At 62.1% G+C, this 27,374-nt stretch overlaps 1 protein-coding gene across 1 annotated transcript in view; it reads left to right on the forward strand.

The window, feature by feature from the left end:
• Positions 1-27,374, forward strand: part of KMT2B (lysine methyltransferase 2B) — a 34,728-nt gene that overhangs the window by 1,381 nt on the left and 5,973 nt on the right. Inside the window, exons 2-27 of the mRNA XM_073323398.2 lie at positions 3,576-3,651; positions 5,503-7,490; positions 13,740-13,838; positions 14,075-14,237; positions 14,644-14,890; positions 15,249-15,304; positions 18,140-18,388; positions 18,625-18,719; positions 19,166-19,264; positions 19,876-19,989; positions 20,229-20,375; positions 21,143-21,238; positions 21,367-21,484; positions 21,818-21,931; positions 22,340-22,524; positions 23,060-23,152; positions 23,305-23,412; positions 23,657-23,730; positions 23,857-23,978; positions 24,389-24,495; positions 24,772-24,909; positions 25,316-25,474; positions 25,695-25,815; positions 26,001-26,079; positions 26,591-26,745; positions 27,139-27,357. Coding sequence (XP_073179499.2) covers positions 3,576-3,651; positions 5,503-7,490; positions 13,740-13,838; positions 14,075-14,237; positions 14,644-14,890; positions 15,249-15,304; positions 18,140-18,388; positions 18,625-18,719; positions 19,166-19,264; positions 19,876-19,989; positions 20,229-20,375; positions 21,143-21,238; positions 21,367-21,484; positions 21,818-21,931; positions 22,340-22,524; positions 23,060-23,152; positions 23,305-23,412; positions 23,657-23,730; positions 23,857-23,978; positions 24,389-24,495; positions 24,772-24,909; positions 25,316-25,474; positions 25,695-25,815; positions 26,001-26,079; positions 26,591-26,745; positions 27,139-27,357 — 5,221 coding nt within the window. The remainder of the gene's footprint in view (positions 1-3,575; positions 3,652-5,502; positions 7,491-13,739; positions 13,839-14,074; positions 14,238-14,643; positions 14,891-15,248; positions 15,305-18,139; positions 18,389-18,624; positions 18,720-19,165; positions 19,265-19,875; positions 19,990-20,228; positions 20,376-21,142; positions 21,239-21,366; positions 21,485-21,817; positions 21,932-22,339; positions 22,525-23,059; positions 23,153-23,304; positions 23,413-23,656; positions 23,731-23,856; positions 23,979-24,388; positions 24,496-24,771; positions 24,910-25,315; positions 25,475-25,694; positions 25,816-26,000; positions 26,080-26,590; positions 26,746-27,138; positions 27,358-27,374) is intronic.

Raw genomic sequence — 27,374 nt, forward strand, 5'->3', positions numbered from 1 at the left:
GGTCTGTGGGGAGACCTGCCCATATGGTGTGCGTTGGGCAGCAGAAGGCACATGTAGTGGCCATCTCACCCTGGCTGGCTGTAGCCGGCACTGGGCTCAGCTTTTCCATGCTCCCCTCCGGAGTTTGGCTTCAGAGTCTGGGTGGCAATTGGCAATGCCACCCCCAGCAGCTTCCCGACCTGCCCCAGGCATGGCACTGCTCGGAGCCCTCCCTGCACAATCAGTGGTGGAAAGTCGCTGTGAACTAGTCGTCATCTGCCCTGGAGTCATGTTTGGTTCCTTGCCCGCCCCCTCCTCAGTGCATGGGCCCCTCTTTGTGGGTACATACAGATGGTCTCCCCCTTTACCTTCTTCAAGTGGGCCTGCGTGCAGTGAGGGGTGGGGGGTTTCCTCATCCTGAGGGACCTCAGTGAACGGCCAGCTGGCTCGTGCTGCTGCGGCTAGTGGCCAGGAAGGTGCCCTGTTTCGGGATTGGGGCGAGTCTCTGGCACCAGCCTTCCTAGCCCTTGCTGTCATGCCTCATGCTTCTCCTGCCAGAGGCTAGTATGGTCTGGATGGGCTCTTGCTGTGGGCAGGCTGGCTGGTGCTGGGGAGCTGGGTTTGGCTCTGAGCTGGCCTCCCACATAGCACAGCATAGAGAACGTTGCTGGTCTTGTGCATGGGGCGGGAGCTGCACTGGAATCAGGAGTCAAACCCCCGGATTAGGGAATAGGCAATGCTGGGGAGGTGGTGCGGCCTAGTGGATGGAGCACTGGCACTTTGGAGACTTAGGGTCCAGCCCCAACTCTGCCACTGGCTTACTCCCCCCTCCATACCTCAGTTTCCCCACCTGTCTAAGGGGGCTGGTGACTCTGCTCTCTTTGGAAATGATTGGAGTTTATGGATGGAGATGTGGGGCTGTCCTAGCACATGAGGGTCCTGGCCTGAACAGACCCTTCTTTGCTAGATGTTGCACATGCCAATCTCTGCCCCAGAGCTTGAGCCGTCACTCTTGTATGTCTCTGTGTACACTGGGTCGGGGAACTTGCCCTTCCTGTTTGGAGAGGAAAGCGCTGCATTTCACCTGGTCACGGGACTCCAGGAGCCCGGCCTTGGAGAGAGGTGCCAACATTGCTGGGCTGGGCCAGCTGCGGTGAGGGCAGCCAGCTGGCAGGGATCCCACGGGGCGGGAGAAGGCCAGCGCTGGATCAGCCTGCCCTGCAGAATGGGTTATTTGTCTCCTGTGGGTATGGGGTGCTGGTTGTTCCCAGCCCATGGGCCTTGGGTTGTCCGGTTGCAGGGGCCTGTGGACAGTGGAGTGCAGCTGTCTTCTGCAGGGGGTGCTGGGAGCTGCAGACTCCAGCAAAGGCGCTTGGGATAAGGCCACTACAGACCTGGGGCCCAATTGGAGCCGGTGCCCCCTAGAGGGGGAAGGTGCCATGACCCATTTCTTGCCCCCCTGAGCCAGCCAGTCCCTGCCCTGGGGCCTACTCACAGCTGGAGCCCCTAGAGGAAAAGCTCTCCTGCTCTGTTCCCTGCTCTCGCTATTCCTTGGCTCATTTTGCTGCAGTTCTGCCAGCGTAAGGTTGCTGGTTCCTGACCTAGCTGGAGATCCTTCAAGGGGCATGTAGAGGTGGCTGCCAGTCTCCTGCTGTGCCAGCAGAGGGGCTGGTTCTGTTTCCTCCCGAGTGGAGTTACCCATGTACCAGTGGGTGGTGTGGTCTCTTGGCACCTGAGCCGAGGAGTTTGTCCTGCCGTAGCTTGGCCTTGCTCTGTTGCCTAGCGAACCGTCAGGTGCACCTGCAGCGCCGTGCCCAGGCTGACCTCAGGCAGGCCCTGGTTCTTCCCCAGCACACAGGTGAATATCGCCACCGCCTCCTCCAGGTGCGTGAGACACCCCCAGTGCTGGCCGCTGCTTGAGGCGGCATGTGGAGAGGGGGAGTCTGGTGGTATGAACCTGCATAGCCCTGCATGCTTGCGGCTTGGACCCAGCTCATGCTGGGTGCCCTTGAGCTGGCAAAGCAGCCCATTGTGAAGAGCCTGCAACAGAGGGGCAGCACCACCTGACTGGCAGAGAGGAGGGGGCGCTGTTGTGCAGGGTTCATGCCCCAGGGCTGCTTCTAGCTTCCCAACGTACCCAACTGCTGGGGCTAGTTGAGCTGAAGCATGTTGTGCAGGGACGGCTCGTCCAGCACTGAGATCCAGCCAACTCTGGGGGATGCTGGGAAACAGCCACATGGGGATGACTTATCTGGCGCTGAGATGGGGCACCTGAGGAACAGTCTCTCATTGACCCCGCTGACATGTTGCTGCTTCTGGGGTCGGGTAGCTGGGTACGGCTACAAGATGATGAAGTGCTCATGTATTGTGTGCCTGCCATACTCCACTATGAAGGCCAGGGCTTTGGAGCGGAGCCCGGAGCTGGAGCGCGGAGCAGCTCCGAAGCAGTGGGGCTGCAGGATTTTGCCTGGAGCTGGAGCGGTGCCGGAATACAGCTCCAAAGCCCTGGTGAAGGCAGCTGCATCTAGTCCTGGGCAAGCCTCCCTGGGTGGCATTGTATGCGGCTTTCCCCAGCTGCCCTGCCCTAGAGGCAGCTGCATCTCGGAGCTGGGGGAGTGCAATCCGTTAAGGCCCTTGCTATCCTTTGGGGCCTCTATCAAAGCTGCAAGGGAATGGGCAACATATGTTGGGGCAGGGTATCCCCTCGTGGTGGATTGCACGCTGGCTGGGGCAGTGCTGACTCTTGGGCATCTGAGGGTCCCCGATTGTGCCTGATGCAAGGGTCCTATGGGCCGTGTCTCCGTGTGCAGTATGGAAGCCGGGCGACCCGGTACAGGAGGAAGCCAGCAAGTTGGAGTTACTTAGGGGTTAGTGCTGGTTAGATCACTGCAGCTGCTGGGTGGGCTCCACTGCCTGCCCCATTCGGGGCTGCTGAACGCATGGCGGCTGTGGGGCTGGGTTCAGCAGAGGGCTGCTGGAGGAGGGATTGGTCCCAGTGGCTTGTCCAGGCCTCACCTTGGGTACAGTCCCGCTGGCAATGGGGGAGGAGCCCACCCCACCTACTGGCTCAAGGGGAGTCTGTGTCCCTGTGATGGGGAGCCCCCCGCCCCATAGCCGTAGCATGGAGCCCACTGGGATTATCTCATCCCCCCATTGCTGGCATGGCAGTGCCGCAGTTGCTCATCCTGATCCTTCACTGTCCCACGGTGGGGCTGTGCCAGCCTACCTGCCTGGGCACTTGCTTCCAGCTGTGTGGCACGTCAGTAGGTGGGGCCTGTGGAGGGGGTGTATGTGGGACAGCTGCTGGGTGGGTGGAGCCTAAAGGGTGTGGACATGGCCACCTCTAGTTGCTCTGAATAGGTGTATTGGATGGGGCCTAGGGGGTATGGCTGGGGCCAGGTGGGTGAGGTCATCCTGGGGGCAAGTGGGAGAGTGGGACCTGGGGCTATGGGTAGGCCCAGCTTGGTGCTGCTTGGAATGTAGCTATGTAGCAAGGGGTGGCTGGAGCCATCCCCAGGTATGGGCAGGGCTCATATTGGGGCTGGAGCTTTGTACCCTCCATCTAACCACAGCCCTTTTCTGTTCCCTCCCTGCAGGAAGAGTTCCAGGGCTTCCCTCCCGATGAGCCTGTCTCCCAGAGTTCCTTGCGCACCGTCCTGCGCTCCCAGAGAGGTGAGGGCACTGGCCGGCCCGACCCACACGGACACCCCCTCAATCCGGCACCAGGGAGGTGTCAGCACTGGCATCCCACGTCCCCAGCCCCTCATCACGTCTCCTGCGCTGTGCTTCTCCATGGGGCCCTTGGGGTTCCCCAGCCCCCTTTGGCCGAGCACCGCTGCACAGGGGCCTGGCCGTCTCTGATTGCAATGGGGCTGCTGTCTGGAGGCTACCTCTGTCCCACAGGGGTCAGCCTGCAGGACCTGTAGGATTTTCTGAGGCTGCTGACGGTGAAGGGGATGTGTCGTGAGTGCGCAATGGGTGGGGCTCTGGTCCTGTTACGACTCAAATCTGAACACTCAAGACAATCCACTTCCCTCTGTCCTGGGTGTAGTGGGGTGGTGGGCCCAAGGGCACCAACCTGCAGGACCAGGCACGGTGTGAAATCAAAGGGCACACCCGCGGGGATGCACTCATCTCGCTGGGGCAGACCAGGGCACGATTCAAGCTGAACCATCACCTGCTGCTCTGACACTGAGTTAATTGTCCCCCCCAGGACTCTGCACTGACTTTACAGCAGCTCTCCCAGCTGGGCCTCCCCATTCAATGTCCCTTCGCATCGCAGCACAAGGCCTGGCATGAAGACTGATCTTGGGGGGGAAGGAATCTTATTTAAAAGGAAAGGAGTACTTGTGGCACCTTAGACTAACAAATTTATTGGAGCATAAGCTTTTGTGAGCTATAGCTCAGTTCATCGGAAGTGAGCTATAGCTCATGAAAGCTTATGCTCAAATAAATTTGTTAGTCTCTAAGGTGCCACAATTCCTCCTTTTCTTTTTGCGGATACAGACTAACACGGCTGCTACTCTGAAACTTAACTAAAATAGCTACCCCTACCTCCCGCCATAGGGTGGGCCCAGTTACACCAGCCATAGCTCATGCCCGCAGACAACAGGGAATTGCTGTTTCATCCCCGCCGCATAACGGCGGTCCCGCTGGGGTCTAGGTGCCAGCTTCTCCTGGCAGAGTTAACTTGGGTGTGGATAAACTGAGACCGCTTCCCACTGCGAACATGCTTCTCTTCTGCTTGAAACTGCTTGGCCACGCCAGCTTCCTGCAGTACCCAGGGTGCCCGGTCAGGGTGAGGGCCCCTCCTGGGGATGCAGGATTCCCTTTGTCCAGTGCCCACAGACCCCCTGCCAGCCTTGGCTTCCCTGCTGTCTGTTCCCAGCACGTTTCCAGCATGGAAGGGGAGGGAGAGGTGTGCAGTGGGGGGTGGCTGGGAGGAGGGATGCCAGACAAGCTAGGGCTCTGCCGCTGACTCCTGGCATCATCCTGAGCAGCTCACTGCTTCTCCCTGGGCCCCAGTTTCCCCATCTGTGAAATGGGGGTAATACGCCTCTGGCTGTTTAGGCAGGTCCTGTCTCTCACTGTATCTGTGCAGTGCCTGGCACAATGGAGCTCTGATGTAAGCTGGGGCAGGGTCTGTCTCGGCAGCGGCTGGCACTCACACTAATGGATATGGGGTGTCTGTGCAGTGCCTGGCACAATGAGGGGATCTCATCTCAGTTGGGGTGCCCTGGTATGAATGGTGGGGGGGGAGGGGGTCCTATCTCTATACTGCAAGGCACACAGTGCCACCCCTAGTGTTAAGCCAGGCCTTGGTTGGGTTGATGGCTGCTGTCCCCCGAGTGTTAAGCCAGGTCTTGTGGTGATGGCTGCTTTTCCCCCCAGCACTGGGGGGCTGGGATGGAGTTGTCACATGTTAACCACCCTTACTAGCTGGTTGGCCGGGTGTGTGGTGGTGCACGGGTGGGGTCCCGAGTCCCACCCCCGCGGTTCACCCCCTCCCCTTTCTCGTTTCAGGCATGTCGCCCCAAGCCAGCAGTAGGAAGAAGAGGGGCGTTTCCCTGCTTGCTGCCCCCTCCAAGGTGCTGGCCAAGCCGAGGAAGGGCGAGGCCCAGCGGGAGCGCATGGTCAAGGCCCTGGCTGAGCTGCTCCAGAGATCTAGGCCCCCACTGGCCAGGCCAAGCTTGCCTCCGGGTGCTAGCCCTGTCCAAACCACCAGGACGCCTCCCGAGCAGGACCCAGGGCCCTCTGAGGTCAAGCCCCATTCCCCATCCCCCAGCAGCCCCCCAAGGGGGCAGAGTCAAGACTCCATGGTGCCCCACCGGCCACGGGGCCGCCCCCGCGGCTCATTCAAGAAGAAGCCGGGAGCTCCTCGGCGGGGTGCCAAGGCTCCTGTTGCTGCCCCTGCGCCACCTAGGAAGAGCCAGCAGCCGGCCCCGGCTTCCAGGCCGAGCTCTGGGGGGAAGGGCCCTGGGCGTGGGCGGAAGAAATTGCCCTTGCTGCTCAAGTTCGTCTCCAAAGCCAAGCGGCTGAAGTCGGGGCGGGTGGCGCTGGCCCGTGCCAGGCTAAAGCCCCCCATGGGCAGGAAGCAGGGCAGCAAGAGGATGAAGAGCAGCCCACCAAAGAGGAGGGATGTTTCGCCAGGGGGCTCCCCCACTTCCCCTGACCCCCCGAAGGAGCAGCGGCCCCATGAGGCACCAGCCGAGCCGGCCTCTCCGACTCAAGCTCGGTGGAAGCGGCGGAGGCGGCTGCAGCCACCGGCCCAGGGCGAGGGTGCTGGGGAGGAAAGGCCGGTGTCCCCGACATGCCCGGCCCAGGCAGAGGAGGAGTCAGCTGCCCCGGCCTCCATCGCCCAGTCCACGCGGGCACAGTGTCTGAAGCGGGGTCGGGGTCGGCCGCCCCTCACCCCCAGCCAGCGGGCCGAGCGGGTGGCGGCTGCCCAGCGGGAGGGGGCTGGCGCGGCGGGCGAGGAGCCCCCCGGGCACAAGGCCACATTCCTGAAGAATATCCGCCAGTTCATCATGCCTGTGGTGAGCGCCCGCTCCTGCCGCCTCATCCGCCCTCCCCGGCGCTTCATGGATGAGCCCCCCCGGCGAGCGCCCCGGGCCAAGGTCCCTGAAGCAGGGGAGCTGCTCCGCAGGGAGCCCCCGGTCCCAGAGCAGGCCCCTGGCCAGGAGGTGGTGCCTGGCCAGCCCCCCCGCTCACCTGACGAGTACCCCTCCCCGCTCTCGTCATCCCCTCCTTCCCCTGGCCTCTCGCCCCCAGCCTCCCCCCTCCCCACCCTCCCTGGCAAGCGACGCTCTATCCTGCGGGAGCCCACCTTCCGCTGGACCTCCCTCAGCACCTCGCCGCCTCTGCCCCCCGAGGCGGGCAAGTCCCTCTTCCGGCTGCCCCCTGAGGAGCCCCACATCTTTCCGCCTGGCCCCCTCCTGGCCCCCTCCCCACCAGCCAGGCGGCTCCCGCTGCTCCGGGCCCCTCAGTTCACCCCCAGTGAAGCCCACCTGAAGATCTACGAGTCGCTGACCGTGTCGGCTGAGGAGTCGGAGCCCATGTGCCTCAGCGAGGCCGGGAAGGACCCCCCACTGTCCCCCGTGCCTCGGCCGGAGCCCCCCTCCCCCCACTACGAGCCTGTGGTGACCCGCAGTGGCAAGCGGCTGCTGGGCCGAACGAATCACCTAACCCTGCCCCTCTTTGGGGAGCCCCCCCAGCACCTGCCTGCCCCTCCAGACACAGAGCTGATCAAGATGGAGGATGTGGACGCGCCAGGCGTGGTGCGCAAGGTAGCCATCCGCCGCGTGGCCTCGCTGGCCAGCCATGAGTCCGAGGAGGAGGGCTCTGGGTGTGAGGCCGAGGAGCAGGGAGCTGTGGCACCCACCCGGGAGGAGGCAGCGCCGGCTGCACAGCCAGCCCAGTTGTCGGGCATGGACAAAGTCTACAGCCTGCTGACTCGTGCCAAGGTGCAGCTCTTCAAGATTGACCAGCAGCAACTGCTCAGATTGGCCCCGGTGAGAGACCAAGCCCCCGTGCGGGGGGGGGAAGGGAAGCGGGCACTGGGTCTCCGGGTGCCTTGGGCGGGGAGGAGAGTGGGGGGCGCTGTACATGCTGACCTGTCAGCCTGCCTTAATGACCGTGCTTCCCATGGGGCCAGGTGATGGGGCTGGGAGCCAGGACTCCTGGGTTCTCTCTCCAGCTCTGGGAGGGGAGTCGGGTCGAGCAGTTAGAGCAGGGGGCTCTGTGAGCTGGGACTCCTGGGAGCTGGGACTCCTGGTTTCTTCTTCGAGTGCTTGCTCATGCCCATTCCAATATGGGTGTGCGTGTGTTGCATGCACGGTCACTGTAAGTAAGGCTTTTTCCCCCTGATCGCAAGTGGTGTCTGTTGGGTTGACTCTGGTGGCGCCTCCACGGCGCAATTGGTGGGCACCTGTTGACTCCTCAGTTGTTTTGTTTCTGTCTGGAACTATCTTTTCTTGCTCAGCAATAGATCCCCTCATGGTGGTCTTCCTGTAAATAGATGGTAGATAAGCGTAAATAGTTCGTTAGCATAAGTATAAAGCTAGTTAGTTTTCTAGTAAGCACCCGCCCTGGCCCCAGGGCATGCCTTGGTCCCAGGACTTAGTTTAAACAGTGTGCCGGGCACATGCCAGTTAGTGACCCTCACGAGCAATGTTTTGAAGTGTCCAGGAGAGGGTCTCATCTAGGGTAAGTGCCAGATCTGTAGGAACTTCAAGAACCCAAATATAGAGAATCAACTGAAGTTCCTACTTACGGAAATGGCACTCTGTCCCGCTTCAGAGCGGTGACCAGACCCAGTACTGAGCGCTCCCTCTACCAGGTGCGCGCTGGCATCTGTCGGGTCCCCAGCACGCATCTCTGGCACCCAAGAAGTCTGCACTGATGACACAGCACTGTTTCCCACATCACTGGGGCCAAAAAGAAGTCTGATCGGGGCGTTGGGGGATGACTGAGCTGTGGTGAACCACTCTCAACCGGGTGCATCTCAACCAGCCCATTGACTCCAGCCCCAGGGATGGGAGACCTGTCAAGTCCAGTATTGAGGAGCTCCCCACGTGGGGAGCTCCTCAAGAAGAGGACATGAACCTGGCAGCACCAGAGGCTTATGGGGCAGTGCAAAACCTCTTACCCCTACCGGCACCGTTGTCTCCAAACTGCAGTCTACGAGGGACAAGTCAGGCATTGCGGGGCCCAGCAAGACAGTCATTAAGAGGGCAAGCACCAGTCCTGGTCAAGCCCATGAAGATGGCTGTAACCGGGTTTAAAAGAGAACTCGATAACCTCCATGAATTTAAGTCCATTAATAGCTATTAGCCAAGATGGGTAAGGAATGGTGTCCCTAGTCTCTGTCTGTCAGAGGGTGGAGATGGATGGCAGGAGAAAGATCACTAGATCATTACCTGTTAGGTGCCCCAGAGGGAGTGAACCTGGCATTGGCCACTGTTGGTAGACAGGATGCTGGGCTGGACGGACCTTTGGTCTGACACAGTATGGCCATTCTTATGTTCTTATGGCGAGGCACTGCCCTCCATCCCACTCGTCGTTGGGAGACTCAGCACCCAGGCCATGCTTGCTTCAGCGATGCCTTGTCTCGTCTCCAGTACCGGTCGCAATCCCTACGCCGCTAGCAGTTGTGGCGCCGCCCCCAGCAAGACAGTCATTGGGCCCCATGAGGCACAGCGCCATCCTGTCACCTAGGAGCCAGTCCTTGCGCTCCGAATCTCAGGCAGAGTCATGTGCCTTGCAAGGGACCGGACCTTAGGCAGATCAGACCCCCCACGGATATGGCCCTGGGACTTTTCCCACCAGGGTGGGGTTCCGTCCAATGGCAGATGCTGGACCCCTTGGCCGCACAGGTCCAGGGCTCCCATGGGGGACACTCCTTTTTGGCACCCTCAGAGACAAGCGCACCCCCTCCATCCCTGTTGGAAAGAGGATTGGTTCCTGGGGCAGAGATCAGGGGTTCTCAAGCCACACCGGCAGGAGACTGCCAGGGCTGGAGGAGAACCAGGTGCCGGCAATGGTCCAGACCACTTTGTCACCCTCCCCGATGAGACAGTGGTGGGTATGGCTGCAGCCCCGACGCAGGATGGCTACAAAGCCCACCAGGAGCTCCTGTGTCGGATGGCTCAGAACCTTAACCTCCAGATAGAGGAGATCACAGAGTCAGGCCAGCGTTGGTGGACATTGACTGCTTCAGGGCCAGCAAGAATTGCGCTGCCCCTGAACAAGGCCATTCTGCAGCCTGTGAGGGCCTTGTTGCAGACCCCAGCCTTTCTCCAGCCTAAGGCCAAGTGGGTGAAGAGGAAGTATTTCCTGCCCCTAAAGGAGCCCAGCATAAAGGTATTTGTAACCCTGGTTGTCACTGCAGCCAACAAGAAGGAGACGCGAGGCAGCAGGGGGCCAGAGAGGCAAAGAAGCTGGACCTCCTGGGGAGGAAAATCTATTCCACAGCCGCCTCCAGCTTAGGGTCGCGAAACACCAGGCTCCGTTTAGCTGTCACAATTTTAATTCCTGGTCAGCGGTCCAGAAAATTCAGAGAGCTCTTGCCCTCTGACTCTAGGGCTACGTCTACACTACCCAGCTTTTAGCAAAGTGACTGTGTTGCTACAGCCTTGCAGCCAAAAGTAGGGTCCTGTAGCTGCTGTTTGTCAGCTCTCCTGCCGACAAAATCTTCCACCCCAACGAGTGGGTTTTTTGAACACCTGTGAAAGACCAAAGTTTTGTCGTTCAATTGCCAGTGTAGACATAGCCTAGGGCAGAATTTGCTGCCGTGACTGAAGAGGGCAGCGCCATAGCCAAGGCATCCCTCCAGGCGGCCCTAAGCACCGTGGACTCAGCAGCCCGGGCAATGGCTACTGGAGTTGTCATGAGAAGTTCCTGGCTTCAGTCATCAGGCCTCCCCCATGAAGTCCAGCAGACTGTTCAGGACCTCCTATTCGAAGGGCAGTCTTATTTTCAGAACAAACTGACGCCCAGCTGCACAGCCTGAAAGATTCAAGGGTGACCTTGACATTGTTGGACTGTCCCATCCTGGATAAGCCGCAGCCCATGGGCCATATTTACTAGTCCCACTAGAGGCAGGACTTCAGGTGACAGAGTAATAGGGGTTTCAGGAAGAGACCAGCCTCTCACTCCTCTGCAGCCTCAACGTCTGCACACATGAAACAACTGTCGGGGAACAGACGATGCTTTTGAGGGGGCACCTGAGGACAGGGCACCAGCCCAGTACCTGGATCTTGGCCTTATATTTGTGGACCGTTTGTCCCACATTTACAGAGCTTGGGCCAACATCATGTCCAACTGGTGGTTGCTCTGCGCGGCAAAAGTAGGAGAAGCCTTGCAGTTTGTCTCTTCCCCACACCACCTGCCCATTCCTCCTCACAAAAATCTCCTGGCCCAGGAAGTGCAGTTGCTCCTAAGGGCGGGGGCAGTGGAGGAGGTTCCCGGGGAACTAAGTGGCAAGGGGTTTTACTCCTGCTCCTTCCTGATTCCAAAGTCCAGTGGGGATCTCGGGTTTATCCGAGACCTCAAACTTTAACAAGTTCTTAAAGAAGCTAAAGTTCTGCATGGTTTTGCTGGATCCAGGGGGCTGGTATGCCGCCCTTGACCTATAGCTCTCTTCCGGGGACACAGATACTTTCGGTGTGTGGTAAACTGGAACCACTGTCAGTTCACTGTTCTGCCCTCCGGCCTCTCAGCTTCCCCGGGACTGTTCACAGAATGCATGGCAGAGGGGGCAGCTTCTTCGGGAGGAGAGAGGCACATGTCTGTCCTGACCTGGACAACGGTTGGTTAGAGGTCAGTCCAAGGTGCGAGTGGAACAACCCATGGAAATTGTTCTATCCGCTTTCAAGAGCTTGGGACTCCTGATCAATGAGCAGAAGTCAACTTTCACTCCCGCCCAGAGGGTAGAACTCATAGAAGCAATCCTCGACATGACTCAAGCAAGGGCCTGCCTGCCGGAGAGCCGCTTTCATGGCCATCTCAGCCCTCATACCAGGCCAGACAGCATACCCCACCGCTACAGTCAGGAGCTGCCTAAAGCTCCTGGGGCACATGGCCTCCTGCACGCTGTACCATGTAAGTGCACGTCTCAGACTCCACCCTCTGCAGCTGTGGCTGGCAGCGGTGTACATTTTACCAGGTGTCACTCACTAGACCGAGTGGTGGCTCTTCCCCAGACGATGCTCAACGCCCTTCAGTGGTGGCTGGGTGAGGACAGTGTGTGTGCTGGTGTTCCTTTTGCAAGGCCCACACCAGCTGTAGAGCTGGTGTGAGATGCCCCAGATATGGGGTGGGGAGCCCACCCGGGGCCTCTCCGGACACAGGAGGTTTGCCTGCATATCAGTGTCAGGGAGCGAAGGGCAGTGCGCCTTGCCTTCCAAGCCTTCTGTTGCAAGCTCTGGGGCAGATGTGTCAGTCCTCATGGACACCATAGCAATGTTCTATATAAACAAGCAAGGGGCAACCCAATCCTCTCCCCTGTGTCTAAGGCATTGAAACTCTGGGACTACTGCTTAGCCCACTCCATTCACCTGGAGGCTGCTTAGCTTCTGGGCTTGCAGACCACCTGAGCAGGTCCTTCACCAGTCATCACCAGTGGTCTCTCTGGCTGGACGTCCTGGAGGCTATTTTCTAGAAGTGAGGGTTTCCCTAGGTGGACCTGTCTGCAACCAGAAGCAAAAGGAAATACCCCAGTTCTGCTCGTACCAGGGACACAGCCTGGTGTCTCTCTCAGATGCCTTCTATCTGTCATGGGGAGGCCGGTTCCTTCTACTCCTTTCCTCCCACACCCTCATCTGCAAAGTGCTCCTCAGGGTCAAAAGGGACAAACCCCACATGATTCTCCTAGCACCAGCATGGCCGCGCCAGCATTGGTTCAGAATCTTGCTGGACCTCTCAATAGATGCCCCAGTTGGTCTCCCAGTGTGGCCAGTTCTGATCTCCCAGGGCCGTGGCCGCATGCAGTCCCTGCATCTGACCGCTTGGCAACTTCATGGCTGAGACAAAGTCTGTGTGTGTCATCACATGTCCTTCCTTCTGAAAGTGGTCTCCCATTTCCACAATAGTCAGGACATCTTCCAATCTTCTGTCTTGAACCTCATGCTAATAGACACGAACAGAGGCTGCACTCTCTGGACGTTAGACGTGCTCTGGCCTTTTACATAGAAAGGACCAAACCCTTTTGAAAGTCCACCCAGTTATTCGTTGCTGTTGCAGAAAGGATGAAAGGCAGCATGGTCTTGTTGTGGAGGACCTCCTTCTGTATAATGTCCTGCATCTGCACATGCTATGGCCTGGCAAAGATGGCTCCCCCATGCTTAACAGCGCACTTCACACGGTCACAGGCCTCACCAGCAGCGTTCGTGGCTCATGCTCTGTTTGTAGATACCTGGTCCTCTAGCCACACATTCATGGGCACTTATCCCTTACCCAGCAGGCAAGGAACAATGCAGTCTTTGGGGCAGTGCTCCTTCATTCAGTCTCACAGGAACTCTGACCCCCCCCCCATTGATGGATTGTGTGGGAGTCCCCTACATTGGGCTGGCCATGTGCAAGCGCTCCAAGAAGAAGAGACGGTTACTAACCTTTCCGTAACCCCTGTTCTTCAGGATGCGTTGCTCACGTCCATCCCACAACCTGCCCACCTGCCCCTCTGTTGGAGTTGCTGGCAAGAAGGAACTGAGGAGGTGGCTGGTGCCTATCTACCGTGCCATGGAGGTGCTGCTCCAGGGGGCACCAGAGCCAAGCCCACGGAAACAGCTAGGGGAAAGTCTTCCAGCGACGGTGCAAACGACGTGCACACACCCATAATGGCATGGGCATGAGGAAGCACTCGAACAACAGATAAGGGAAGGTTAGTAACTGTCTTTTTCTCCCCAGCTCTGGGAGGGGGAGTGGAGATGCGTGGTTAGAGAAGGGCAGGGCTGGGAGCCAGGACTCCCGGGTTCTGTCCCCAGCTCTGGAAGGGGAGTGGCATCTATTAGAGCATGAAGGTGGACCTGGGAGCCAGGACTCCTGGGTTCTATCCATGGCTCTAGGAATCCTGGCTCTTAGCCCCCTCTTTAACTCACTAGACCCCACTCCTTTCCCAGAGCCAGGGAGAGAACCCTGCAGTGCTGGGTACCTGATGCCTTAACCAAGCCCACCAATGTCCCAGAGCCAGAGAGGGAAAGGGGTCTGTCCCCGTAGCTCTGGTTGTGCTGTCACAGCTGTGTCTGTCTGTGTCCCGCCTGCAGCCATCACCCAGCGTCAAATCGGAGGAGAATGCAGAGGCTGCACCAGGGGAGGCTGTGCCAGACCTGGCCAGCGTGGACAGGAACGAGATCAAGAAATTGGTATGCTGGGCTGGGAGCTGGATCGTTGCCACTGTGTGTGGGGTGGGGGGCTTTGTGCAGAGGTGATGGGGGACAAGGAGGAACACAGTGGTGGGGGGAGGATATATCTTCTCCAGCCCTGCTCCGCACACCCCCTCCCAGTGGTTGGGGAGCGAGGCAGCCTCTTGGCCTCGTGGCACTTCCTGCAGGACAGCATCTCTGCCTCTGGTACCCAACCTGCTGTGATATCTCCACAGGGCCAGGAGTCCCCAGTGCAGGGCCCCCGGATCAAGCATGTGTGCCGGCATGCGGCAGTGGCGCTGGGCCAGTCGCGTGCCATGGTGCCCGAGGACATGCCCCGCCTGAGTGCCCTGCCCCTGCGCGAGCGGGAGGAGATCGCTGCCTCGCCGGCCGCCGAGGGTGAGTATGGAGATGGTGCCCACTCAGGGCGGTGCCTCCATGCAGGGCTGTCCCTGTGGGTGACTCTTCCATCACCATCGGTGCTGGCTTTGGGGTGACGCCAGGGAGTGCTGGGCTGCATTTAGGGGTGGGGTGGGGTGTGGGGGACTGCACTATAGGGTGGCTCAGCAGGGTGCCGTGTGGGAGGGTTTGGAGGGGGCTGCTGTGCTGCAGGGATGGCAGTGGGGTGGGGGGCTGCGCTATGAGGTGGCTTGGCAGGGGGTGATGTGCTGCAGGGGCAGGGTGAGAGGGCTTGTGGGGGGGGGGGGGGACTGTGCTACGGGGTGCTGTCCTGCAGGCGGCCCCATGCCTCACATGGTGGGCCCAGGGGCACCCCATGGTAACCCCGCTGCCATCTCCCCCACAGAGACCTCCTCCGCCTCAGAGAGCGAGGGCGGGCGAGCACGACGGGGGAAGGTGGAGCCAGTGGCGGTGAAGGCCCCGCCCCCTGTGCGCCGCCCCGTCCCCCACCACCATCACTCAGGCAAGAAGAACCGCATGACACGCTGTGGCAAGTGCAAGGGCTGCCTGAAGCTGCAGGACTGCGGGGCCTGCGTCAACTGCCTGGACAAGCCCAAGTTCGGGGGACCCAACACCAAGAAACAGTGCTGTGTGTGAGTGTCCCCGGGGCAGGGGGCCGGGCGCCCGACTGCCAGGCTGGCTCTGGGCAGGGAGTGAGGCATGGTGGTTAGAGTGGGGAGTTGGGGGCCAGGACTCCTATGCTTTCCCCCTGACTGTGCCCCTGTGTGGCTTAAGGCAAGTCATGTCACTTTGCCGGAGCTCCCTGTATTATTTCCCCCGACCCCTCCAGCTCCCCTTAAAGCACTGTGTGAATGCACTCACCCTCCTGCTAGCTCCCCTTCGCATCACATGTGATGGACACAACACACACATACCCATGCGTGTTGCTGCCCCCTTCTGCGATCCCGCGCCTGTGGCCCCCTCACTCTGACCGGCTCTCTGCCCTGGCAGGTACCGCAAGTGCGATAAAATCGAGGCACGCAAGATGGAGCGGCTCTCCAAGAAAGGTAAAGCCAGTGCTGCTGCAGCCTGGCAGGGGCCTGGGCTGGGAGCCAGGACTCCTGGGTTCTCTCCCTGGCTCTGCCAGTGTCTTGCTGAGTAACCTTTAGATGTCCTGGGGCTTCCTGTGTGCTGCAGACCCCCGCACACGCTGGGTTTGTACACTGAGCGCTGCAGGCAGTGGGGGTGGGCGGGTGGTGGAGTGCTTTCTCTTCCTGCCCACTCTCATCTGGGGCCCATACCCCATCCTACTACAGCAAAACCGCCATGGCAGAGCCTGGAGGGCACCCTCAGCTGGGTCCTGCTCACCCAGTCCTCTGAGGCTCTGAGCTGCATGTTCCAGGGACCTTCAGAGCTCCCCATCCTGTCCCCTGTAGCCCAGCATCGCCCTGGGAAATTGGGCCAGCCCTGCCCGTGCTCCCTGCAGCACAGCAGCCCCTAGTGCGGCACTGGGGCCATCAGTGGCTTAGGGGAGAGCTCCCCCTACTGAGTGACCCCCCCCCCCCATTGCCTTCGCCACAGTGTCCCTCCCCTGGCCCATAGCAACCCTTTTTGAAAATATCTGGGGTGTTCCTGTCTGACTGCTGGAGCCAGGGGCATTGGGGGAGCAGCCTGTATGCCCTCTTCTGGCTGCGGGCCACGGTGTGAATCTAGAAGCTGTCCTTGCAGAACTCCTGGGTTCGGTGGATGTTGGTGCAAGGTGGGGTTGGAATGGAGTCACAGCTCTCACTTGCTGCCTCCTTGCTAGTTCGCCAGTGTCCTCTTCATGTGTTTCACAGAGAGGACCCAGTCCCCCTCAGGAGGGACACCCCCCTGCTCTGCATACGTCTAACCTCCCTGGCTAGCTCCATTCCCCGATCCTGTCCGGGAAACGCTCAGAGGTTGTAAGTAGCAAGGGCTGCAGTGGCATCTCATTAGAGTTCAGAGTTAACACAACAACAATTGTGGGGTAGTAGTTGAGGATCAGGGTTAACACAACCCGAGGTTGCCAGTCTAGTGTTGTTCATTTATAATGGAGTTGTTAGGTTTCAGAGTGAACACAGCAAGGTTGACACATATTGTTATTAAGGTTCAGAGTTAACGTAGTGTAGAAGTTGATGCACCTTCCTTAAGGTTGTGAGAGAGCTTGCTGGCAAGGATGGCACATGAGTGGCCAGTAAGGGTTAGGGTTAACCTGTCCACATGTCCCACACAATCCTTGTGGGGGAAAGGCCCCGGGCGCCCTGGCCAAGGGATGAGTCCCTGTGGCACTGCTGGGCCCAGCAGGGCTGCGTGTCTTCACCATGGCATAGCTGCTGAGCTGGGAAATGGCCGGGAAACTGCCCAGGGTGAAACTCGCCAGTGGGTGTTTGCTCTGAGGCCAGGGATTGCTGAGCTTGGGGAAGCAGCGCAGCCTAGCGGATACAGCCCTGGGCTGGGACGCAGGAGACCTCTGCTCTGTTCCCAGCTCTGCTTGCTGGGTGAGCGAGTAAGTTGTCATCGCCCTGTGCCTCAGTTTCCCCACTGTGTGGGGTGCTTTTGAGATCTATGGATGGGGGCACTGGAGGAGAGCCGGATATTTTCCTCAGTGCTGCTGGGACCCCCCCTTTGCCTGCTTAGATTGGAGGGGCCTGCTGCATCTTTGAGACACCTGGCCTGCCAGGGGAGGAGGCAGCCCCCAAGCTCGGGCAGGGTCTGTGGACGCTGCACCAGCTCCTCCTGCTGTGGGTAGGCCAGCCCTCCTCACCTGCTCTGTGGCTGAGGAGGGAAACTGGCCTAGCCCCACCACCCTGTCCTTTGTCCTCCGCTCCCTGCCCCCAGCTCACCCAGAGCCGGCCCTGCTCTGCAGCCAGCATGGTGGGGCAGGAGGAGGCTGTGGCGGGGGCCTGAGCTGGGGGGCACACAGGCTGCTCTGTGCTGCTGCCACTGGGAAGGCTCAAGGCCTGTGTGTGGGGGAAAGGTCCCAGCCCCTTGGGGAGGGGGAGTGGAATGGGGGGGGTGCTGCATGTATGTGGGGGAGGGGTGTGTGTGTGTGTGGGGTCGTGAGCCATATGTGGCTGGGGGGAGAGATGGAATGGGTGGGGTGGAGTCTGTGGTGCTGGGTGTGTGGGGGGCAGGAGGGGAGCCCTGGGGTGTGTGTCAATGGGATGGGGGAGGGGAGGAAGCTATTCACGGAACCAGACTTGCTCCAGCACTAGGCTGGGAGCCAGGACTCCTGCATTCTATCCTGCCCCTTCTCTCCCTCCTCCCCCCTGTGGGGCCCCTGCCCCCTCTGTGCTCTGTCTGCAGATCACAGGCCCCTGGGGCAGGGCCCATCCCTACAGCATCTGGGTCTGTTTGGGGTGGGGGGTGTGCAGAGCACAGTGGGGTGGGGTGTGATCTCTGGCCCCAGCCCAGCATGCCGTGTTCACTTGGGTGCCTGGTCCCATGTGGGGGGTGGATCTGGAGCATGGGGGGCAGGCATGAGCTGGTGGGTTGTGTTGACTGGAGGTGGGTGCTGCGAGAAGCCATAGTGGGACAGTTCAGGAGGCCACTGCGTATGTGGCGCTTAGTGGGGCGGATGGGTCTGCGACCTACTGAGAGGAGCCGGGCTGGGGGGCAGCTGCTGCATTGCTGTGTATCAGTGTCTCTTGGCAGGTTGCCTGGTGGTGGGGCTGTAGGACCCGTCTGTGTCTCTGAGCTGCTCCCATGGCACCTGGGGCTGTCTGTGTGTTTTGGTTGCCCCCTGTGGTTTGTGTGGTTGTGGGGATGGTGGGGGCTATCTCTTGGCTACCCTGCGATGGGGCTGGCGCCTGCAGGTCACACAGTGATGGGGCCAGCAGTGCCATGGGCCCCGTGTTTCAGTGACTCTCGGCCGCCCACAGGTCGCACGGTGGTGAAGCCGGTGGTGGCGCGGGACTCGGAGGACTCACAGGAGGAGTTCCCAGCGCCCTGGGAGCTGATGCTGGGGGCGACAGAGACAGCAGAGCAGGAGGCCCTGCTGCAGCGCAAGTCGGCCCGGCGCTGCGTCAAGCAGAGACCCTCCTACGACATCTTCGAGTCCACGGATGACTCGGATGCTGAGCCCCGGCCTGGCTCCACCACGCCCCGTAGGAAGCCCTCCCGTGACTCGGGTGAGCCGCTCTGCTGGGACCTCCGTCCCCCCTGCGCCTGAGCTGGCTCCCACCCGCCCCCCACTGCGTGGCGGCCGGCTCCCCTCTCCCCGTGACAGGTTGCTGGCTTCCCTGGGCTGTCTCCCCCACCTGTGTATTGGGTACCTGGGGTGCAGAGGGGTCAGGGCCTGGGATGTTGCCGTGCCAGCAGGTGGGCTGGGGCTGCTGGCCCTCTAACAGTCTCTCTGCCCCTCCAGACCTGCTCCCCATGGAGGCAGAGGAGCAGAGCCGGCCGCGGAGGACGCCGCTGCAGCCCGTCGTGCAGCTCAAGGCGAGAAGGAGGCTGGAGAAGGTGAGGTGGCCCCAGGCATGGAGTGAGCAGTGTATGGGGTGTGATGCACCTATGCTCCAGCACTGGAAGGACCCAGGCCCAGAGCAGAGGGAGAGGAGCCTGCATGGGGCCCAGGGATTCCAGTGCGAACACCATCATGGGTGGGCAGGCAGGGGTCTGCCAGGATGGGGAACCCCACCTTGTTCCATCCAGGCCTCCACATGACTGGCACAGCTCTCACTGGCTGGTTCCAGGACCCGTGTCCTGTTTTCTGCCCTCTGAGCCAGCCATTCTCCTGCTTTGTGGCTGGATCAGAGCCCGCACCGTCCAGAGTGGAAAGGCCATGTGTCCCTTCCCTACCCCCATGAGCCAGCCAGTCTCCTGCCCTGGAGCCAGATGGGAGCTGATGCCCCTTAGAGGGTGGAGGTCCCCTGCCTTCCCTCCCACTGACCTCCTTCTCCCCCCAGGACACACTCTCCTCTGGCTCGTTCCCTTCCTTCCCCAATGGCTGGAACGGGAAGCAGAAATCCACTGACGGGGTCCACCGTCTGCGTGTTGACTTCAAGGTGAGGGGGCAGCGCTCTCTGGTCCCCAGTGTTGGGCAGAATCCACACCCAACTCGGCCCTGCTGTGGGAGGGGTGTCAGCACTGGCTCCACATCTCAGCGCGAGCCTCCAGCCCCCTCCCCTTGAGGTGCTGAGGACACAGGGCAGCTCAGTCCCACACAGGTGGTGGGGCAAAGGAATTAAGCCCCTTTCTGGTGCTGGAGCCCCCCCCCCCCCACCAGGCAGGGCTGGAGGAGGGGCTGGCAGGGGGTGGAGGTTGTCGGGCCCCTCTGGAGGCTGGCAGGTTGCCACCCCCTCCCTCAGGTGTCCCACCACTCCCTGCCACCCGTCAGGTGTGCCCAGTGGCTGCACTGGGGGTGGGGAGGCTGGTCCCCATGCTTCCCTTTGAGCTGGGAGGCACCACTGAGGAATCTCCAGCCTGTGCCCCACGGTGTGAGGGTCCCCTCTGGCCTGCCCACTTAGGATCCTGTGGGGTGGGTGGGAACAGAGGGTGGCATGGCTCTGTGTCCCTGGCTGCGGCCCCAGCCCATGTCTGTCTCCAGGGTCCCAGCAAGCCGTCTGTGGGCAGGGCGAGAGGCTCATAGCTGTGGGGTGGGCACCATCTCTTGCAGGAAGACTGTGACTTGGAGAACGTGTGGCTGATGGGGGGGCTCAGCATCCTGACCTCTGGACCTGTCACAGCCCAGCTCGTGTGTCTGCTCTGCGCCAGCAAGGGCTTCCATGAGGTGAGAGCGTGGGGCCCGGATGCTGGGGTTCTCCCCCCGCTCTGGGGGCAGGGGGTGCTGGGAGCCCAGACACTGGGGTTCCCCTTCTGCTCTGGAGGTGGGGGGTGTCTAGTGGTTGTGGGGAGGGCTGGGAACCCAGAGATCAGGTTCTCTCCCAGCTCGGGGGGCTGGGAGCCAGGACTCCAGGGTTCCCTCCTGGCTCTGGGCGGAGCCATCTCATCGGCCCGTCCCCTCCCCAGCTGGTGTTCTGCCAGGTTTGCTGCGACCCCTTCCACGTGTTCTGCCTGGAGGAGGACGAGCAGCCGCAGCGGGAGCAGGAAGCGAACTGGTGCTGTCGCCGCTGCAAGTTCTGCCACGTGTGTGGGCGCAAGAACAAGGTCTCCAAGGTAGGTGCCCTGGCAGGAGGTCGGGGCCCTTCCCGCCAGGCAGCGTTAGCCTGTGCCCTAGCACGGCACTAGGGGGCGCTGTGCTGCAGGGAGCGCGGGTGGGGGGCTCTCCCTGGCAGTCGGGGCTGGCCCCAATGCCTAGCGTTGAGGTCTGTCCTCCCCCTGCGCTGTACACCCACCTCCTGACTCCTCTGGGTTCTGTACAGTTCTTTGCCGCCAAAAGCCAGGTGTGAACCCCAGTGTCCGGCCCGTTAGTCCCCCTCGGGTGATTCCGTTCTGCTCCCCAAAATCACCCACGTGGGCAGCGTGACTGGGGCTCGGCTTTCATTCCTGCCCAAACCTGGTAATGCCAAGCAGCTGGGAATTCCCAGCCGGGCTGTGTCTTAATGCCAGGTAGGGGGTCCCTGGGTGACCAGCTACTCACCCGACCCCAGAGGGTGCCGGGCGAGGGGCCCTGGGTGACCTGCCCCACCCGAGAGTGGACCAGCCTCCCCACCCCCAGTGCAGCCACTGGGCACACCTGACGGGTGGCAGGGAGTGGTGGGACACCTGAGGGAGGGGGTGGCAACCTGCCAGCCTCCAGAGGGGCCCGACAACCTCCACCCCCTGCCAGCCCCTCCTCCTCAGTGCCAGGTGAGGGGGCCCTGGGTGATCAGCCTTTGGCCTCACCCTGAGGCAGCTGCATCTCAGCCCTCGCCATCTCGGGGTGGGGCAGGGGGTCTCCATCCGTGTCTCATGCCTGCCTTCTCCTTTCTGCCCTGTCACAGCCCCTGCTGGAGTGCGAGCGCTGCCGCAACTGCTACCACCCGGCCTGCCTGGGCCCCAACTACCCCAGCAAGCCCATTCGCAAGAAGAGGGGCTGGGTGAGCACAGGGGCAGGGCCGTGCCAGGATGGGGAGGAAGGGGGCAGGGTCTATCCTGGGATCGGCAGGGTTGAGGTGTTGTGAGGGGGGGCGTTTCTCCCACACTAACGCTCTTGTTGGCTCCCCAGATCTGCTCTGCCTGCATCCGCTGCAAGAGCTGTGGGGCTGCCCCAGGGAAGAACTGGGACACAGAGTGGTCCCATGATTACAGCTTCTGCCCCCCCTGCTCCCTGCTCTATGACAAAGGTGTGTGTGGTGGGGAATGGGGCACAGGGCCTTTCTCCTCTATGGGATGCAGGCTCCCATCCAGCCCCAGGGTGGAGGGCTGGCTGGCTCAGGGGGGTGGGGAATGGGATGCGGGGCCTTTCTCCTTTAGGGGACGCCAGCTCCCATCCGGCCCCAGGGTTGGGGGCTGGCTGGATAAGGGCAGCAAGGAATGGTGCATGGGCCTTTTCCCCTCTAGGGGACACAGGCTCCCATCTGGCCCCAGGGCAGGGGACTGGCTCGGGATGGGGAATGGGGCCTGTTCCCTCTGGGGGTGCCAGCCCCATGTGCAGCACTAACCCCTCTGCCCCCCAGGTAACTACTGCCCCATCTGCTCTCACTGCTACGAGGACAACGACTACGAGAGCAAGATGATGCAATGCGCCAAGTGCGAGCACTGGGTTCATGCCAAATGTGAGGGGCTCTCAGGTCAGTCTGCGGGCTTGTCCAGTGAGCTGCGCTGGGTGTCAGGGCTGGCCCTGCCAGCTGGGGAGAGCCCTGCCCCCTGCAGCACAGTGCCCCCTAGTGCTGCCCTGGGGCTTCGGTGCTGGTCTTGCCAGCTGGGGAGAGCCATGCCCACCTGCAGCACAGAACCCCCACAGTGCCCTCAAGCGCTGCCCTGGGGCTTCAGGGCTGGCCCTGCTGGTTGGGGAGAGCCATGACCCCTTTGGCACAGCACCCCCTAGTGTGTCCCCTCAGTATCTGCAGCACACCCCTTTTGCCTTGGGCTGCCATCTTAGCCCTGGCCCTGCTTTACTGGCCATGGTTGGCCCATGCACCCCCTGCCCCTGGCTGCATGGGGCTGGGGCTGCCTGAGCTGCTATGCTCTCTCCCCAGACGAGGACTACGAGATCTTGTCCAGCCTGCCAGAGAGCGTGGTCTACAACTGCCGGCCCTGCTCTGGCAGCGACCGGGCCAAGTGGCGGGATGTCCTCACCTCGGAGCTGCGCAAGGGGCTGCGTAACGTGCTGCAGGGAATGCTGGCCTCCCAGCATGCTGAGCCCCTGCTGCAGTGCGCCCAGGTACGGCCCTGCGCCCCGGAGCCAGGAGAGACCCCGCCCCCTGGCTCCCAGCCCCTGCTGTAGTGCCCCCAGGTACGGCCCTGCGCCCCGGAGCCAGGAGAGCCCCCGCCCCCTGGCTCTCGGCCTCTCCCTGCGCTCTAACCCACTAGTTCCCACAGCACTCCCAGCTGGGAGAGACCTCAGCCCCCTGGCTCCCAGCGCCCCCTGGAATCCATGAGTCCCCTTATTCCTCTCAGCTGTGGGTAGAACCTAGGTGTCCTGGCTCCTAGCCCCCGTTAGTCCATGTTGTTGCAGTGACACTGTCTGGTGCCCCCCCCTCCTGGCAGCTGGCTGGGAGCTGATTGTGGGGGCGTTTCTGGCTGCAAGGCGCACAAGGCCCATGCCAGGTGGATGAGTCCCTGCCTGCGGGGGGGATGGACCCTGGTCTGGGACAGTGGAACACAGACGGGGGCAGGGTGCAGACTCTGGGGAGAGCAGACCCCTCCCCACCAGCGACCTGTGGTTTTCCTGGGTGCTGACCCCCATTTCCCTGCAGTGCTGCCCGGATGACGGCGTGAAGGTGCACCGGCGACCCTGCAACCTGCGCACTATCAGCAAGCTCTTCGAACAGGGCCACTACAGCTCCGTGGTGAGGGGGCCGCGGGCCGTGCAGGGCACGGATGGAGCATGAAGGATGGGCAAGGGAGGTGGGGGACAGAGCAGTGCAGGGGGGCTCAGAGGGGGTGGTGGGCAGGGCGGGGTAGTGGTTAGGCTCTGCCCCCACGGTCGCTCTCCCCCCAGCACGGGTTCAGCGAGGACGTGGTGGGCATCCTGTTGCGGCACCTGGAGGAGCATGAGGGCCTCGAGGAGGAGCAGGGCGGTCCCTCTGCCAAGGCGCTCTACATTGAGGTATCGCAGGGAGCACGAGGGGCAAGCATGGTGTGCGTGCCAGGGCACTCGGGGGGGCGCTGCACATGGGGGGCGAGACAGGATTCTGGTCAGCTGGGCCCACTGTGGGTCTGGTTGGGGGCGGATGCTGGGCCCCCGTGGCGGTGGCTGGGGGGCAGCAGCGGTGGGCGGGGTGGCTGGGGGGCCCTGTGGATGTGGCAAGCGTTCCCCGGTGCAGCCCCCACCACTTGGCTCTCTCCTGCAGCTCATGGCGCGCTCGTTCAGCTGGTTCAACGCCCAGGACGCCAAGCGCTGGCAGCGGCGCAGCTGCCTCCCCAAGTGAGTACTGGGAGGTGGGGGGGACTGGCAACAGGGACACTGGGGGGTTCAGGGAGGGCTTGGGGTGACTCCCAGGGCCCCGGCTCCCTTGCCCTCACGCTGTTACTCTGCCCCCCCCCCCCACAGTGGCATGCTGCCTGACGCTGTGCTGCCCCCCTCCTCCGACCACATGTATGCGCAGTGGCGCCGGCCCGAGGAGCCCAGCGCCACAGAGAATGGCCAGTTGGCACCCGGAACCGTGGGCACCTGTGAGTACAGGGGGGCTGGGAGCCAGGACTCCTGGGTTCTGTCCCTTGCTCTGGGAGGGGAGTGCGGTCTGATGGGTTAGAGTAGGGGGATGGGAGCTGGGAGCCAGAACTGTGTTCTCCCGGGCTCTGGGAGGGAAGTGGGGTCTAGTGGTTAGGGCAGGGGTGGGCGAGTGGTTGGGGGAGAGGACTCTTGGGTTCTGTCCCTGGCTCTGGGAGGGGAGTGAGGTCTGGTGGGTTAGACTGGGAGAATGGGGGCTGGAAGTTGGGCCAGCTGCTGAGTTGGTAGGGGTGATGGGGGAAGGAAGCTGGTGGTCACTCTCCATGTGCATTAAGGCCTCTCTCCTACGCCCCCACCCCATCACCACCATCGGGTCTCTGCCCCCAGCAGCTCTCACCCTCTCTCCTGGCAGGTGGGAAGGGCCAGGAGGTGGCGCTGTCGAAGCAGGGGCTGGGCAGCGGTGCTGAGGACAAGCGTCAGTGCGCCCTGTGCCTTCAGTATGGGGACGCCCCGTCCAAGGTAAGGCCTGGCCCACCCCAAGGCTGCACCAGGGCTTGGGTGAGTCATCAACCCCCAAACGCATGGCCTTGGGCCGCTGGGGATCCAGGGGAGCATGGAGTGTGGTTCCGTCCCCTGCTCAGGGTGGGGGAAGTGGGGGCTAAAGGTTACAGCAGAGGGGGCTAGGAGCTGGGACTCCTGGTTCTGTCCCAGGTCACTGCTGGAGTTTTTTGCCCTTTGCTCCCCCTCTGGCTGGTGATGCTGACCCTGTCCCCTTCGCTCTCCACCCCTCCCCAGGACGCAGGGCGGCTCCTGTACATCGGCCAGAATGAATGGACCCACGTCAACTGCGCCATCTGGTCGGCCGAGGTCTTTGAGGAGAACGATGGGTCCCTGAAGAACGTGCATGCTGCCGTGGTGCGGGGGCGCCAGATGGTGAGGGGGCAGGTCCCTGCAGGCGGGGGGTCGGCCTCGGCTGAGTGAGGGGGCGAGGCTGAGGTGCTGGTGGGGTAAGGCTGAAGGGGAGCAGGTGTGTCTGCATTTGGGGCAAGGGCTGCTGCTCTCCCATTGAGGTGGGTGGTGGGGCCTGTCTGCCACTGGGGGGTTGGGGTGGGTGGGGCTGAAGCCTTCGGGGGTGGGGCCTGTCTCCTGGTGGGGGGCAGGGCTGAGGGCCGGGGGTGGGGCCTGTCTCCCCCTGTGGGGGCGGGGCAGCTGTTGGCCAGTGCGGGGGCAGGCTGAGGCCGGGGTGTGGTGGGGGGGCGCCTGAGGCCGGCTGTTTGCCCTCTGCACTGGCGCAGGCCAGGCTGCGAGCGCTGCCCCCTTACCCCCGCTGTGCCCCCAGCGCTGCGAGCACTGCCAGCGTACCGGCGCCACAGTGGGCTGCTGCCTGTCGGCCTGTCTCAGCAATTACCACTTCATGTGCGCCCGCCTGCGCCGCTGCACCTTCCAGGAGGACAAGAAGGTTTTCTGCCAGAAGCACACGGACCTGCTGGATGGGACGGTGAGGGGCCGTGCCGGATGCACCTGCCGGGGGGCGGGGGCTGCGAGCCGGGCGGGTTGGGCTGTGGGGTGCTACTCCCCTGGAGATTGAGGGCTAGGGCCCCATGGTGTGTTTGCGGGGTCCCTATGGCCAGGCTGGCCCTTGCGGGGGGTCCCCGCTAAAGTGCTTCCAGGCAAGGGGGTACTGCCCAGCTGCTGACCCATACCCCCACCCGCTCCAGGAGATCGTCACCGAGGACGGGTTCGATGTGCTGCGCCGGGTCTACGTGGACTTCGAGGGCATCAGCTTCAAGAGGAAATTCATGGTTGGCCTCGAACCCGACACAGTCAACATGATGATCGGTGAGTGCGGGGGGGCTTCTTCCTTCTAGGGGGCGCCAGCTCTCATCCGGCCCCAGAGCGGAGGACTGGCTGACTGGGGAAGAGGCGGGCAGGGAATGGGGCATTTGGCCTCCCCCTCCACGGGGTGCCAGCTCTCATCTGGCCGTAGGTGCGTGCGGATGTCCTCACCTCATCTCCTATTGTAGGTTCCATCAAGATAGACAGTCTGGGGCTGCTGACGGACCTGTCGGAGTGCGAGGGATGCCTCTTCCCTGTCGGCTACCAGTGAGTATCTGGCCCCCGGCGCGGGGCTTCCCTGGCTCCCTGCCCTGCAGTGTGTGCACTACAGGGATGACCCCATCCCCAACCCTCCCCCGCCCTGGGGCTGCCTGTGTACCCCACCCCAATTTCCAGCCCCCCATGCCCCTCTTCGGGGGGCTAAGTGGGCGGCTGGGGCCATGCCGGAGCAGCCAGGGAGGGTTGAACTATCAGCACAAGGGAAAGGTGGCAAGGACGCATATGGTGCCGAGCCAATGTCGAGACCCGTCTGGCCGCAGGCGTCCAGCCCGTGGGACGGTTCCCTGGCAGGTTCATTGCAACTCACTGGCCGCACCAGGCGGGATAGGGGCAACCAGTGGAGGGAGTGGCCAGGGCACGGTGCAGTGACTTGGGCCAGCCACCTTTCGGGGAGGTGCTTTAGCCAGATACCTGTGGCTGGGCTTGGGGCGGGGGTGGAGTCTCTGGCTTGTGCTGTCCCAGAGCTCAGGTGGCTCTGGGCGGTGCCCTCTCCTGCCAGGTGCACTCGGCTGTATTGGAGCACCGTAGATGCCCGGAGGCGCTGCTGGTACAAGTGCCGAATCCTGGAGTGCCGGCCCCAGCCGAACCAGAAGGAGCCAGACCCGCTGGTGGGGCAGGAGGAGAACCAGACCATCGTGCACAGCCCTACCACAGGTGAGGGATGGGGTGGGGGGCTGACCCGGTTGAAGGGGGAGGCACTCTGCCACCATACAAGGGGGCTTTGTGGGCTCTGCACAAGCCAAGCGTGTTCTGGGTGGGGGCTCCCATCCTCGGGGGCGGGGCTGTCCTTGGTGCACCAGCCCCTGTGTCCTGCCTGGGAGCTGTCCTCTCACCCTGGCAGAGGATAAAATACCCGCTGCTGCAGCTAGGGGAGACTCCTTTCAGCTCAAAGTGCAGCGTTGTGTGGCTGCTGCCCTGCCCCAGAGGTGGCTGCATTTCTGTACCAGGCGCGTGTCCTGGTGCTGTCTCCAGGGCCATGCAGTCGGGTCTCCGTGCCGTAGGCGGCTCCTCGCTCTACCTAGCATGTTGTTTTTGCTCCGGTTTCAGACGCTCACCTCTGGGATCTGCACCTCCCGAGTGCAGCGCCTGCCATGCTGGCACCAGAGTGCCACTCGCCTTCCTGCAACCCGGGGCCCCTGCCTCCCCCGGAGCCGGCCACCACTTCCGTGCCCCGCTCCTTGGCTGGAGCTCGCATCAAAGTGCCCAACTACTCTCCGACGCGCCGGCCCCTGGCTGGGGTCTCCTCCCGGCCGCTGCCATCACCCGGTAAGTGCCCCCTGCCT

Source organism: Lepidochelys kempii, chromosome 24, assembly GCF_965140285.1.
Source record: "Lepidochelys kempii isolate rLepKem1 chromosome 24, rLepKem1.hap1, whole genome shotgun sequence".
Lineage (NCBI taxonomy): Eukaryota > Metazoa > Chordata > Testudines > Cheloniidae > Lepidochelys > Lepidochelys kempii.